General features: G+C 43.7%; 1 protein-coding gene across 35 annotated transcripts in view; it reads left to right on the top strand.

The window, feature by feature from the left end:
* Positions 1-15,612, top strand: part of DEPDC5 (DEP domain containing 5, GATOR1 subcomplex subunit) — a 137,205-nt gene that overhangs the window by 63,603 nt on the left and 57,990 nt on the right. For 20 of the 35 annotated variants that reach the window (XR_014302455.1, XR_014302457.1, XR_014302459.1 and 17 more), the window contains 5 exons: positions 101-221; positions 2,501-2,721; positions 7,407-7,610; positions 9,539-9,674; positions 10,655-10,752. Coding sequence is in view for 28 of the 35 variants with exons in the window: in XM_082697816.1 (XP_082553942.1) it covers positions 101-221; positions 2,501-2,721; positions 7,407-7,610; positions 9,539-9,674; positions 10,655-10,752 (780 nt within the window). In the remaining 7 variants the exon portion in view is untranslated. The remainder of the gene's footprint in view (positions 1-100; positions 222-2,500; positions 2,722-7,406; positions 7,611-9,538; positions 9,675-10,654; positions 10,753-15,612) is intronic. The other 15 variants (XR_014302456.1, XR_014302458.1, XM_082697827.1 and 12 more) reach the window with 1 other exon arrangement.

Here is a 15,612-nt window from a genome sequence, read left to right as displayed (position 1 = left end):
ATGGTGATCATCTCTGCCTTGCAGATTTTGATGAAGACCCTTCGAAGGCATCTGGTTGAAATGTGTTTTAATGACTATTTGTGTGATTTATGCATTTCAGCTCTTGGGACACCAAAAGAACCTGAGAATGCCCTTCCCATCCAAGTAGATTATGATGCCTACGACGCCCAAGTTTTCAGGCTACCAGGCCCATCCCGGGCTCAGCGCCTCGCCACCTGCAGGTTTTTTGCCAGATTCACTTTGGGGTGTATATAAAAGTTGCTTGGAAAAAATCTGAGGGCCTGTGGGGACCTTCATGAGTACAACCTTGAAATTGTTTTAAATTAAAATTAGCCAATGGAAGCTATACCATGTAGCTCATTGGGGATTTTGTTTCCAAGTTCTCTGGCCCACCCATTTTGTTAGCTATATTTGCAGGAAGCATTTTCTCCAAATAAAGAGAGTGTTCTGCTTTTTCTAACCAAGAGAAACAATTCACAGATTCTAGAATATTTTTCTCACTGGGCTGCTACTAATACGTATAGATCCTATAGATCCACAGTTCCTTTTGGCTTTTTTATTCCCAGAAGGCAAGAGACTTCCCTTTAATTGCTTTTTTTTTTTTTTTAAATAAGGTTTTATTTATTTATTTAGTTGTCAGAGAGATAGAGTACAGGCAGGCAGAGTGGCAGGCAGAGGCAGAGGGAGAAACAGGCTCCCTGCGGAGCAAGGAGCCCTATGTGGGACTCGATCCCAGGGCGCTGGGATCATGACCTGAGCCCAAGGTAGCTGCTTAACCGACTGAGCCACCTAGGCATCCCTCTTTAATTGCTTTTTAAATTGCTCCATGGTGTTCGGTCATAAGCTAGTCTTTAAGAGTGATGTAGTTAGATTTACTAATATATTAATTTCTGAGTATTATGTTAAAAAAAAAATCCATCCCTATCCCAGGGCTTCCTCCTGCCCTTGTGAACCAAGTACTACAAACCCATTTTCCAGATTTCTTAAATATGCAAGTTTATTTAAGCACAAGTGATTGGAAAAATATGTATCCCTTCACATTGGTAAATGAGCTTATAGTGGCCACATGATTATCTTTTGTCCTTTTTCCTCATCCCAAGATGAAAACATTTAGAGCTCAGACAAAACATTTCCTAAATGTTGAGAACATTCAGTGCCATTAACTACAGCTCTCCCACACATAGATGCTGCTTAGGGGCTCGGTCGTGTTTTCATTTGGAGTATTTTAAAATGCTTTCATGGTCCAAGATCCTTGGTTTTCCTTTTTCTAATGAAAGGTGGCAAGACCTGGTATTTCAGAGACCTAGGTTATATGTTCCCTGAGGGAGCAGACCATGTTTTGGTGCTCTGTACCCTGTGCAGGACTGAGCATCCACTAGTGTCCATATATTTACTGTTGCAATAATGTACATATGGTCAGCTCAGGGGATCTGTTTTCAGGCTGTTTAAGCTCTGACTTAAGGCAAAATCCTTCCAGGTGGAAAGCAAACAGCTCTGATGCCAGAGAGGGCAAGCCTTATCTATAGTTGCTAACTTTTCCTTTTTTCCTTTTTGTCTCCCCATTGGGCTTCTCCCCTTTTGATACTTCCTCCCCCTTAGGGAGTTTTATGTTTTAATAAGAGTATACTGTTTTTTAAACCTTTATTAAGGACATGTTCGAACATGTTCGAACAAATGGAGTAATATAATGAAGAGTGCTCAGTGTCTTGTGAGACTCATTTCATTACTTTCCCCACATTTTGCATTTTGTATTTTGCATTTTGCTTGAGTGTTCTAAAGCAAATCCTTTTTTAAAAACCTGTAAATACTATAGTGTATGTCTCTAACAGAAACAAATAAGTAATCACAAGTACCAAAATTAACACTAATTCTTTCATATCTTCTACTAGCCAGTCTATAATTAGATTTCCCAGTTGTTTCAAAAATGTATTTTTAGTTTGAATTGGGATCTAAAGGAGATGTAGACATTGCATTTGATTGGAATATCTTTTTTTCTCTAAATGTAGTTGTGTTGCTTTCTTCATTTGGCTGATTGTTATGTTATAATGTTTAACTTCTCCTCTCTTTTCTGGATTTCCTATAAACTAGCAATGACCTCCAGAGGCTCGATTAGATTTAGGCTCAGTTTTTTCATGCAGGAAGCCTCTTGAGGTGGCACTGTGTACTTTTCTCTTGCGTCATATTGTATCCTGCGTAGTTGTCCCATTTTCAGTGATATGAGATGGATCAGTGGGGATCAAGCAGGGTCAGACTGGACCAGTCACTGCTTGACAGCAATTACCCTAAGACTTGGGCCATTTGCAAACAGTCAGTTCTTAACATAGCATCTCAAGCTGGTCAAGGCAGAATACCTCCTACTATTTCCCACTCATAGATCACAGTGGGGATTTTTGTTATTGGTTTCCCAAGTATCTTGGGGTGGCGACTAATTTTGTGTTTTCAGTTCTGGGTGGGGCAGCATCACTTGTTGGTTGGTAACTCATTGTCTCTCATCTTTCAGGTCTGTGCGAGAGCGGGAGAGTCACCATCGGAAGAGTGCCAGCTCCTGCGACGTCTCATCCAGTCCTTCCTTGCCCAGCCGCGCACTGCCCACTGAGGAAGTGAGGAGCCAGGCTTCTGATGACAGCTCCCTGGGCAGGAGTGCCAACATCCTGATGATCCCACACCCCCACCTGCACCAGTATGAAGTCAGCAGCTCCTTGGGCTATACCAGCACTCGAGGTCAGAGAGCTGAAGTATGGGCACAGCTAGGGACAGATGGGGACAGCTCCCTTCCTATAGCAGGGGCTAGGGGGCACGGGATGTGACCAGGTGTGGGGTTTAAGCCCCATATCTTAATTATTTCCATGCCAGTGCATTGAGCTGTATGTATGTGCCTCTGACACCTTTCCCCCCTTCACTGTAGCTGTATACCTTTCCTTCTGTTAATGTAGATACTTTCTTAGGCCTAGAGCCCAAGGTGTTTATTTACTTGAGAGAAGATGAGAGAAAGAGAGAGAGAGAACACAGAGGCAGAGGGAGAAGCAGACTCACTGCTGAGCAGGGAGACGGACATGGGACTCAATCCCAGTACTCTGAAATTATGACCTGTGCTGAAGGCAGACACTTTTTTTTTTTTTTTAAAGATTTTATTTATTTCTTTAACAGAGAGAGAGAAAGAGATCACAAGTAGGCAGAAAGGCAGGCAGAGAGAGAGGAGGAAGCAGGCTCCCCGCCAAGCAGAGAGCCCGATGCGTGACTCGATCCCAGGACCCTGAGACCATGACCTGAGCCGAAGGCAGTGGCTTAATCCACTGAGCCACCCAGGCGCCCCTGTTTACCTATTTCCTTATCACTGTCATTTGTGCCATCCCTAAAACAGCCTCTGCCTCATATTCTACTTTAAGATTTCTCGCAGTCACCTGCTAACCTGGCTTGCAGTAATGAGTGTGGGTACTGCTTTTTCTGTATCTCATCCTGCCATTCGACCGTACCTGCAGCTGGAGTCTAAAGGCCCCTCCTGAAAAAACTTCTGTTTGAAATGATTATGGATTCATGGAAAACTGCAAATTACACACGCATGCACACACATTGGGAGGTCGTATGTACCTTTCATTCATTTCCCCATGGAGACATGTTGTATAATTGTAGACAACCTCACAGTCACAGAAACTGACGCTGGTACAAGCCCACAGCGCTTATTCAGAGTTCACCAGCTTTGCATGTACTCATTTGTGCATGTGTATGTCTATGCAGGTTTTTTTTTTTTTTTTTTTTTAAGTAAGTACCATGCCCAACTGGGTCTTGAACTCATGATTCTGAGATCAAGAGTCATATGCTCTAAAAACTGAGCCAGCCAGGCACCTCCTGTGCAGTTTTATCATGTGTGTAGATTTATTTATTTGTGAGTATCATCGTAATTAAGATACCAAACTATCCCATCATCACAAGGCTGTCTTGTGCTACCCCTTTATAGCCACACACTGTCACTAATCATTCTCTTTCTCTATAATTTTGTTAATTTCGAAGATGTTCTATAAATGTAAGCATAGCCCTTCTGACTTTTGACCAGTGACTTAGGAATGTTGTATACATGCAGCTTCCCTCTGTTGCCCTCCTGGAAGGATTCCTGAAGGGTGAGGACTGTTTTCTGTGTGCCAGGACATTGAAGGGGAAGGCATCAGCTCCAGCATCATATACACTGTGCCAAAGGCCTAGGACATTTTTTTGTTTTAATTTTATTTATTTATTTGCGAGACAGAGAGAGAGAGCATGAGAAGGGAGAGGGTCAGAGGGAGAAGCAGAGTGCCTGCTGAGCAGGGAGCCTGATGCAGGATTTGATCCTGGGACTCCAGGATCATGACCTGAGCTGAAAGCAGTTACTTAAGCAACTGAGCCACCCAGATGCTCCAGGCCTAGGAAGATTTTTGACCGCAGGAAAAAGTTTGTTTTTTAACTGGCTCAAAGTATAAAAAGGAAATGCTGAAAGAGAAAGGAGCAGATATTTAATTGCATGACTATAGCATATAACCTATGTATATAAACATTCAAAGAAATTTTAATACGTTTGAAATTTTCTAGGTTATCTTTTTCCCACTTTCTGGAAATATCTAAGTTTGCATGACAGGTACTCCCATTTTGCTGAAAATATTCTTGGTAGGGTCTGTAACAAAAGCTAAATTAAACTAAATGTTAATTCTTTCAAAACGCTTTTTTACTCTAAAATCCAGCTCTCTGGGGAAATAACATTGTAGCTTTGAAATTAGCTTTGAAAGTAGCTTTGAAAATAGTTTTCTTAAAAATTATCTGAATAGTAGAATTGATTTCAATGTCCTTTAGTGATATTTGGGAGTTTATTGAGAAAGCCAAAAAACAAATTAACCGGAATATTGTAAGGCAGTACAATCTACAGGCCCTTAGTTTACTATTTCTCTGCTATGTTCAGGGGGTCTTATCTATTTACCTACCCAACATAGCATAAAAAACATTTCCCCATTCCTCTACATGTATTTTTGACCCATTTTATCCCTTAGTCATATTTCTCATCCTTTTCAAAGCATGAACTTACCTTTTTAAAAAATTGGGTTTTCGGGGCACCTGGGTGGCTCAGTGGGTTAAGGCCTCTGCCTTCGGCTCGGATCATGATCCCAGGGTCCTGGGATCGAGCCCTGCATCGGGCTCTGCTCGGCGGGGAGCCTGCTTCTTCCTCTCTCTCTGCCTGCCTATCTGCCTACTTGTGATCTCTGCCTGTCAAATAAATAAATAAAATCTAAAAAAAAAAAAAAGAAAATTGGGTTTTCTCCTTTTACTTTCATGACAACTAACTAGACCATATTCTTCTTTACTTGGTAAACCAGATCATCGGTTCATTAACTAACAGTGAAAAATACAGCTTTCACGGAGATCTGAATGTCCTCTTCTTGCATGCAGATCAGCTTTGAGGAATTAACTATTACTGTATACCAGGTTCTTTGGTAGGCATTGACTAAATATTGGTGGACAAGACAGATTCCTTGATGCCATGGAATTTGCATCTGTTTGATCCCCTTTCTAATGTGGGTGATTGCTTAGTGAACATGGGATGCACATCAGGGATGCTGGTTGTGGGTTTTAAGTCTCTGATCCACTTAGGTTATGTAGCCTGTGGCCTCCATCTCTATAATAGGGACCTGTCTGCCATTGGATGGGGGACAGGTTGAGTCTAAATATCATGCCACCTCCTTGCCAGGTCAGCACTGGATGCATCCATTTCTTCATTCTTTTCTCCCAAGAATTTTTTTTTAAACACAGTGGCATTTGATTGCTTTCTTATGTCCAGGTCACTGAGTCAGAAGGAAGGGGTTCTGATCCACCCAGTCATTAGGGCTCAAGGATCCTTCTATCCTGGGATGCCATGATCATTAGCACTGGTCTTCAAAGTTGGCACAGTAGGGGAAAAGAGAAGGGATAATTATGAGTGGAGATATCTGTGGTCTAGGCCTTCAATTGGAGCATGTCACTTCTACCAGTGTTCTCTTGGCTAGAACAAAGTTTTTTATTTTATTTTATTATTTCCAGTATAGTTAACATACAGTGTTATATTAGTTTCAGGTATACAGTAGAGTGATTTAACAATTCTGTACATCACCCATTGCTCGTCAGCAAGTATACTCCTTAATCCCCATGCCTCCACCCACCTCCCCTCTGGTAACTATCAGTTTGTTCTCTATAGTTAAGAGTCTGTTTGTTGGTTTGTTCCTCTCTCTTTTTATCTCCTTTGCTCATTTGTTTTACATTTTGCTTAGTGTAATATTCTCTGGCTCCATGTCATTGCAAATGGCAAGTTTTCATTCTTTTTCATGGCTGAATAATTTATCATTGTATTTATATACCACATCTTTTTCTGTTCATGTATTGATGGATGCTTGGGCTGCTTCCATAATTTGGCTATTGTAAGTAATCCTGCTATAAACATAGGGGTGCATGTATCCCTTTGAATTAGTGTTTTTGTATTCTTTGAGTAAATATCTGGTAGTGTGATTACTATATTATAGGGTAATTCTATTTTTAATTTTTTGAGGAACCGCCTTACTCTTCTCCACAGTGGCTGCACCGGTTTACATTCCTACCAATAGTGCAAGGGGTGGAATGAAGTTATTTGGCCCCAGCACAAAGGGGCAGTAGTCTCGTGTGCCTACACATTTGCTCTCTCTGCCAGGACCTTTCCTTCTGGACACCAAATATCTATTTAAAAAAATTTTTTAAAAGATTTTATTTATTTGACAGAGAGGGACATACAGCGAGAGAGGAAACACAAGCATGGGGATTGAGAGGGAGAAGCAGGCTTCCTGCCAAGTAGGGAGCCCGATGCGGGGCTTGATCCCAGGACTCTGGGATCATGACCTGAGCTGAAGGCAGACGCTTAACAGACTGAGCCACCCAGGCGCCCCTCAAATATCTATTTTTATTGTTCCTTCCATATAGAATATACTCACCCTATCTCCCAGGGAATTGTTGCATTCAGCTCAAAGTATAAGGTCTCCCGCAGATGTGTGTGTGGTCCTCCCCACCAGGTTGTGGTGTGACTTCATTGGGCCAGTAATTTAGGAACCAGAATGCCCTTCTTTCAGGTATTTGTTTATTGAGAAAGCATGGGGGAGGGGCAATGGGAGAGGGAGAGAGAATTGCCCCACGCAGGGCTCAACTCTCAGGACGCTAGGGCCATGACCTGAGCTGAAATCAAGAGTCAGACCCCTTAAGTGACTGAGCCACCCAGGTGCCCTTCTCACAGGTATTTAAAAAGCGAATCAAATCAGTGATTTTACGTGTTTCTCTCACTCCCAACATGTATGATATCCAAGATTCTGGTCAGCTTGGCTGATTGCCTGCCCATCCCTGGTTTCACCATCATCTGTGGTTTCTCTTTGTGCCCCTACCATCACTGACAGATGTCTTGGAGAACATGATGGAGCCACCACAGCGAGACTCAAGTGCACCGGGGAGGTTCCACGTAGGCAGTGCGGAATCCATGCTGCATGTTCGACCCGGGGGATACACACCCCAGCGGGCACTCATTAACCCCTTTGCCCCCTCACGAATGCCCATGAAGCTCACCTCCAACAGAAGGCGCTGGATGCACACTTTTCCTGTGGGTAAGTTGGTTGCTCGGGAAAGAGCCTAGGCTGGGAGCTGCTGGTCCTGGTTCTTGTCACTAACCAACCATGTGGCTTGGTCAAGTATTTCAACTTGTTTACACCTCTGGTGCCCCACGCATGAGATGGGGATAACCATGGCCATTCTGCCTATCCCAGGGGTTCTTGTGAGGATTCTTGAGGGCACTCTTGGAAAGGGCCTTGTAACGACGGAGCTATGTAAACCTAAGGGCTTCTCATTTTTGTTTGCAAAGGACTGTACTTTGTCACCCGTCTTCTTTGTTAAGGTGATTGCCCCTCATTCTTGTTCATTCCTTCCTCTCCTAGCTCTCTCTCTGGATAGTGATATTATTGTTTTGCTTACACAGAAGTTAGGTTACTCTGTGTTCTCTCAGGGGTCTCTGACAACTGAAAAAAACAAAACAGGACTTTTTTTGAGAAATGGGTGAACCTTTTTTTTTTTTTTTTAGTTCAAATAAGTAAAAAAAAAACGTGTAAAATAAGTGGGTTCTATTTTTTATAATGAGATGCTGTACAGAAATAAAATTGAACTACAACCATATACAAACCTATGTTGAAATTTACAAACATAATGAAAGAAGCCTGACATAAAGAAGTACATTCTGTATGATTCCATTTAAATTAAGTTCAAAAGCAATCAAAACTTAAGAAAATTTTTTTCTTCAATTTCACTGTTTTTCCTAGCCCGTCCTCTTTGATCTGTGTTCTGTCCTACAGAGGATGACAGTAAGATTTTATAAAGCTGTGGCTAAAATTAAACTTCAGCTTAATGGGCTCTGGGAACAGATGCATTAAACTCCAGGGTTTTTTCATGGAGGCGATCCTGCTGAATGCCTGCACATGTCTAGTTATTTCCTTTTCCACTTGCTTTTAGTGTTAAAAGTTGAATAAGTGAGAAATGAATCTGGTTGTTTGGGCTGTAATGGGGGTTCACTCCCAAACTCCTCTTTGACCCCCGTCTCCCTGCCATAATCAGTCGCATGGTTTGTTTCTTCCCGATGTCTCTTTCCCTACATTGTTATCCCCATGAGCTCCCTTCAAATTCTCTTACGAGAACTGTTGATGTTTGTTGTGTGACCTCTAGCTCTTCTTTCTCCCAACCATTAGGTGCACTTTCCTAATACAGGACTGTCCGGCCCCACTTCTTCTGTTTCCTCCTACTGCCTGCCCAGCCTGCTCATAGCTGAGGCCCTCCTTTGCCCAACTCCCCAACTTGGTGTCCCCTTGCTCCCATTCTCAGAGGTTCTGTTCTTCCCCAAGCCCATCTGGTGGTCTCCTGCTTGTCTTTTTGGCTCCTCCACATTTGTGATTTCATACACATTGTTTCTTCTGCCCAGGTAGTCACCCTGTCTTTCAGTTCCTGCTAACCTTGCTGAACACTCACCTCTGAAGCTTCTCCCTCCCCGGGAAGCATTTTATAGTAGATTTCACCCATGGTGATTTCTCTTCCGCGCACCCAATGTCTTTTCGGCACTTGCTCATCCTCTGCTGCTTAGAGTTACAGTTGTCACTGCCTTATGTGTTAACAGAGTCATTGGCATTTCACTTGTTGTGTTCTTTGTTTAGTTTGTGTTAGCCCTCCTGGGAGGGACCCTGTACTCCTATACATCAGTAGTTCTCCATGGTGTCTCAGCTTGACATGCATGAGACAGAGGCTCCTAATGTATTTTGAGGCTAAACAGGATGACAGATGTGAGGCCCCAAAGGAGGGTGAGTCCTGCTCAGAAGAGGAGATGTCCTTTTGGGAAGCTGGAGGGTCATGTGTGTAGTGTTGCCCTTGGAGTGCTCTCTTGACGGTCTCTCCCAGCACCCATGTCCCAGCAGCTGGCAAGAAGGAAGAATCAAGCTAAGTACAAAGCACTGGCTGTTGGGTGGGAATGATGCTCAGTGGATCTTTGTCTGGGTAGGACCATCCGGAGAGGCCATCCAGATCCATCACCAGACCCGGCAGAATATGGAGGAGCTGCAGGGCAGCGGGCAGAGGGACCCAACTCACTCCTCTGCAGAGCTGCTGGAATTAGCGTATCATGAAGCAGCTGGAAGGTGAGGATGTGCGTAGGGCTCTAGCAGGTACCTTGAGAAACTCCCCAACACCTAGGACCATGGCTGAATAGTCTGCCAAATATTATGTTTCTATGACTTGAAGGGGCAGGATGAGATCAAACCTTTCCTTTGTCAGTGCCATTCCTTTCACTGGGCCAAGTGCAAAGCAAATAGCGTGACACTGTTGCCACATGTGTTACTCAGGCCCTGCTGTAGCTTTCATTCAAAGCATACTTTGTAAACCTCAAACATGAGCTTCATCTAAACCTTAGCCAAGGGTGAGACCGAGTGCTGAGGCAGGTGGTTCATGCTGCGTGTTTCAGGCAGTCTGTCTATGACTTTTGTCGTTTTGGTCACTGAGAAATTCCACTGTTGAGTTTAGAAGTTGTTTATGCTAAAAGCAGTGGAAATCAAGTCCTGCATTTATAGAGACAACTCTTCTGAACCTGGGCTATGAATGCGGTACAAGGCAGCCAAGAGAGTCAGTGCAGGAATAAAGTCAGTTAAGCCTTGACAAACATGAGCTGGGGGTGACCTCCAGCCTCACTGTTCCTCTGATGCTTTAGGAGACACTTGGCAAAGGGCAATCTTCGGCCCCATTTTCAGTCACCTCGACATGCCATGGGTTGGATGAGATAGGGCAGGGCCTGACCCTCTTTATCAGCTTAAGTCACCTTACATCCTTCTGTCCATGTGAGCAGGGGAAGGCTGAGGACAAGAAAGGGCTGCCCTGTATGGCAGTTGGAGAGTAGTTTTGAGGGGGCAAGGGTAGGACAAACAGGCCACAGGGGAGGCCAGAGCTGGCCCACATACTGAGCACAGCAGCCTGGTAGCCTGTGATATGGCTCCCAGTTGTTGCCAGCCCATGTGGCCAGATATTCAGAGCTGTTTTTGATGAAAACTCCTGGGATACAGGGTAAGCAGGATGACAGAGGTGATGGTCTGCATTAAGCCAGGTGGCTGGGCTCTGTTCTCTGCAGGCACAGCACTTCCCGTCAGCCTGGTGACAGCATGTCCTTCTTGAACTTCAGTGGAACAGAAGAGCTTTCTGTCAGCCTGCTTAGCAGCAGTGGTGCAGGTAACCAGTCCAAGAGGTAACTTGGGATGCTCGGAGTTGCAGGCTCACTTCTAGAAAAGACCCGGGGAACCAGAGAAGCAGGGCCAAGTCTATTCTGGGATCATTTCAGCCACGATTTTGGGTGACCTATTTAGAAGCAGTGCTATATAATGCATGGAATTAGAAATGGGCCGCATGTTACATTTTGAGCCAAGAACACATTGGTCAAGCCACATTCATCATTGGCCTGTCAGTGAGTCGTGACCAAGGGCTGCATATGAGCTTGGTGTGGAGGGTAACACCCTTGGTGTTGGGTAGCAGGAGAAGCCTCTGCTCTCAAGGAGCTTCCAGATCTGGGAGTAGGGGCCTCACCCAGCAGCGTAAAAATAATAGAAGAGGCTCAAAGTGAAACAGTGTGATTCCAGTTGTTCAATCAAAAAAGAGAAGGGTGGCATTTTTGCTTCAAGAAGTGGGCAAGCACCTCAGAGTTGAAGGCATAGAATTTGGTTACCTAGAGAGTTAGCAGGTGAGGGTTCTAGGTGGAAGTGGGGAGAGGATAAAGTTATACAGGTTATATGATTTCTGGAAGCACTTGTATATCTCCCCTGTCATGCAGTCATCCTAGGAGGACATATGCTATTAAATATTTTTTGCACATGGGGCAACTTAATGCCCAGAGGTGTAGAGATATTACGTGAATCTCTCAAGCCCATGGCCAGGTATCCTGACTCAAACTGCTGTTCGTCATTTCAACTACACTTTTCAGAGTACCATTAGGATGTAGGGGAGTAGGAGTTGGGATGGGTGAGCACAGATTTTGGAAGGCCTCACAGGACAGCTGTTGTTCAACATGAGTGTGAAAAACATTAAAACTTGGGGGGCAGGGTGGAAATGGGCTGCTCTTAGTTTTCTGTAACTAACTGCATTTCTATAACTTAGCTTATAGTGAAAGTGAAACTGTATGAGATTGGTTGTATGAAGTGTTATTTCCATTTGTTGGTTGCTTTATCCAACAATATTTCTAGAGGTCTGTGGCTAAGCATTGAAAAGCAGTTGGTAGTAAATGAATCCCTAAAGGATTATAATTAATTCATTTTCTTCCCTTCTTCCCTCCTTCCCGCCTTCCTTTCTTCCCTCTCTCTCTCTTTTATTCGTTCTCTTTGAATGAGAAAATGAACTGAATAACAGTTTGGGGATAAGATATTTTTTATGCCTGCACTCAGGGTTCTGAAAATTTCACTGGGCTACCAGACTCCTGTGAAGTGCCTTCAGAACATCATAAAGGCAACCTTTCCATTTTGCTAAGCCAAGGGGCCATTTTATAGGAACCTAGACTTTGAACTTCTCAGGCTGTTTGGAGTGGGTTGTACCAATGAGGACTGCTCTAGGATTCACAGGACTATAGTTTGACCTAGTTTTACTGGTGACCTGAAGCAAGGGGATTCTGGGTTCCAATGGCAACAACATCGAGATTTACCCTGACTAGTCTTGGAGTGGTTCTGGGCCTGGGATAGAAAAGGTAGACCAGATGATTTCTCAGAAGATGAATCTTTTGGAAATTTGAAATCTACTTTGAGGAAAAAAGGAAGTTTCAGAGTCCTTATTTGGGGATGGTTGTGGAAGATCCTCTAATGACACCATCATGCTTGCACCATACATGCATGCACCTGATGGGCCTCTCTGCTTGGATGACTCCCGAGTACCTCATCCTTAGTGTACTGACAACGAAAATCATGTCTTGAGGTTCCCCTTCCCACTCTCCCTCTTCTGTTCCCTCCTTCTGACTCTGGCCCCTCCCCTCCATTCTCAACTGCCATTGCTTTGGTTCAGAAATGACTCCTGTCATTTCTGGCCAGGATTATGATAGCAGCCTTCTAAGTGATCTTCCCGATCCTGTTCCTGTCCCCTCTGATTCATCTTCCTTGCTGTCACCAAGGACATAGTTCCATATGCAAATTGATCAGCCACCCCTTCCCATGTATAAAACCCTCCCATGGTTCATAGCTCCTGCCTGCCTTGTGTCCTCATTTGTCACCATGTCCGCACATCACTGCATGGAGAAAGAACTCAGGCTGTCGACTCTTCGGATATGAGTCCTGACTCCACTTCTAATGAGCAATGAGGCACTCAGGCCAGGTAACCTCCATGTGTCTCACTTTCTTCTGTATCATTCAGTGTGATAATCCACATACGGTGGTTGGAATAGCACCTGGCATGCTTGGGGTGTGCTCTGTGAATGAGAGCTGCCATTATTGGGTATGTTATGAGATGTGCATATGTTATATTCCAGCCATTGCTTGTGGCTCCTCCAAAGATCCTTGTCCTCTTATTCCTTTGCATGGACTAGTCTGCCTGCAGAATGCTTTTCCTCTATCTTCAGCCCTCATTCTCTCTGGCAGACATGAGCTCAGTCTTTATGATTCAAGCCCAACAATACCTTCTCTTTGAAGCCCCCCCTGGTGGTTCGCTCTCATCCCCAGGAGATGATAGACATGTTTCCACAGAGCTCCATATGCATAACGCAATTGTACTACTTGGCATATCATGATCTCTCTGTTTGTTTCTATGTCTGTCTCTGCACTAGACTGAAAGAACTTATCTTTATTCATTTTCTCTCCACAGTGTTTAGCACATTTATTGACAAATGAATTTGTGCTTCCACGATCAAGCTGCCATATGTGAGAAGCACATATGAAATTGAACAGCCCATGAAATTATTTTCTTTAATTGGTATGCAAGTGCATAATTACATAAATATGTTCTAGAATGTGTAGCTTCTTAGAGAAGGTGTGGGCTCCTTGGAGTCTTTCTAGTCAGGGTGAGAACGTTAAGTAGGATCATCCTTACCTTTGCCTGGTCTCTTTATGATTGGTAGCATGTGTTTTCAAAGAGGCAAGAGGTCATTAGGAGGTAGACTGAAGGATTGGGCTCCTATAGGAATTGAATTCTCATCTTTGATCTTGTGCTTCCTGATCAATTATGTCAGCCAGCCACAGAAAGGATTAGGTAAAAATCATTCTAATTTTTATTACCATGTATAATAACCAATTAATGTCAGACCTATCAGGATATATCTTGAATCTTTCCATATGTCACCAGTCCCAGCCCTGTCCAAGGTACCTTCATATTTTGCTTGACTGTTGCAGTATCCCACTAGCTGGTCTCTCAACTTCCTCCTTTTGTCCTTTCATGTAGTTTATTTCCAGCACAGCAATTCTGAGTGACCCTCTGAAAATAGAAGTTAGATCATGAAACTTCTGTGCACAGAACCCCCTGGGGCTTCCCAGTGCACTCAGATTAAAAGCCAAGGGTGTTACGGTAGCCAACAGAGCCCCCTGCCTCTTGGGACCCCATTGTTACTCTCAGACCTCATCTCCTCATTTCCCCTTGCACTTCAGTAAAGTGGTTTCCCAAATGTATGAGGCACACTCTGCATCTGAGACACACTCTTGCTCATTCCTCTGCTCTGCTGTCACACTGAAGAGCTTTATGGGTAAGGTCTGCATGTCTGAGTTTGCCCAGGACAGCCCTGGTTTGAATTCACTGTCCTGTATAATTATTAATAGTGTCTCCTTTCACTCTTGAAGTTGTCCTGGATTGGATGATAAATGATATGGCCATCCTCCCCACAGCTTTTTCTATTCCTTCCATTAGGTCTTACCCAAATTGCCTCTCTCTACCCTGGCACTCCCCATCCATCTTCCATGCCTATTATTTCTCTAGAATACCACCTGTTACACTAGATCTTTTAATTTTGTATTTTTTATTGTGAGCTCCAACAAGTCAAGGATTGTTTCCCTCATGGCTGTATCTTCAGAACTTAAAACAGTTCCTGGCACATATCAGGTAGTTGAATGAATATTAAAAGCTTTCTGAGGTTAGCTTTTCCTCCACTGGAGAGTGCTTTTCTTTCCTGTCTTATAACCTTGTTGAACAATGAACTGGATGCCTTTTATTAAAGGCTTGGATAGTATATTTCTGCCTTGCTTGTTTTTGAAGTGACTTTCCTTTCAAGCCGTCCTCAATCTTCCTGGAATTTGGTTTGCTTTCTCAAAACCCACTATACTCTTACCTATTCCAGAAATGTTTATTGAACTGTAGGCACTGTGCTAAGGCCTGAGAAGAAACAAAATAATTAAGGCACCAGTTCTCTTCACCTCAAGGAGCTCTGGCTCACCATTCACTTGCAATTCTGTTTGAAGCAGTTTTATGCAAGATGACAACCATGAAAGGGAAGCCCTCTTGTGGGGAGCTAGACCTAGTGGTTTACAGTGCAGTTTGAACATGTGACCTCTGCTACATTATGATATGATAGATGAAGTAGTGCCCCAGCCCTGTCCCTCATGGTCTTTAGAGTTTAGCCTTCAGTTCATCATCTGTATAATGGACATAAAGTTCTTCACCTTCATGCCTGCCTCACAGGGTTATTGTGAGGAGCAAAGGTAGATTGGGCTCCTTAAGGGCAAAATTGTTACAGTAGCTTCTCATCTGGGGACAAAGTGGGGTCTAACTAAACAACTAGTTATCTTTTTATTCATTAAAAAGTAGAAAAGAAACAGAACCTCATATGTGACCCCACCTTTACCTCCTGGGCTTGACAGTTTGCACCATCTGCAGGCACTCAAGCGTGACTCAGATTTTCTCCTGCCTTTGGACGTGATTCATCTGCAAGTCACGATTCACAGGAGTGGTGCCTCTGTGGGTTTCCCTCCTGGCCCTTTAGAATTTCATTTTAAGCATTGTTGCCTGGGGCTCATACCTGTACACTTCACTTGTTTTTCACCATGCTCCCCAGCAGGGACCAGGTGGTTGATGAGGTTGTGGAGACAATCTTTTTTTTTTTTTTTTTTTGAGATTTTATTTATTTGAGAGAGAGAGCAA

This window comes from Mustela nivalis (genome assembly GCF_964662115.1).
Source record: "Mustela nivalis genome assembly, chromosome: 14".
Taxonomy (NCBI): Eukaryota; Metazoa; Chordata; class Mammalia; order Carnivora; family Mustelidae; genus Mustela; species Mustela nivalis.
The sequence above is the reverse complement of the archived record's forward strand: the minus strand, read 5'-3'. Positions and strand labels throughout refer to the sequence as shown.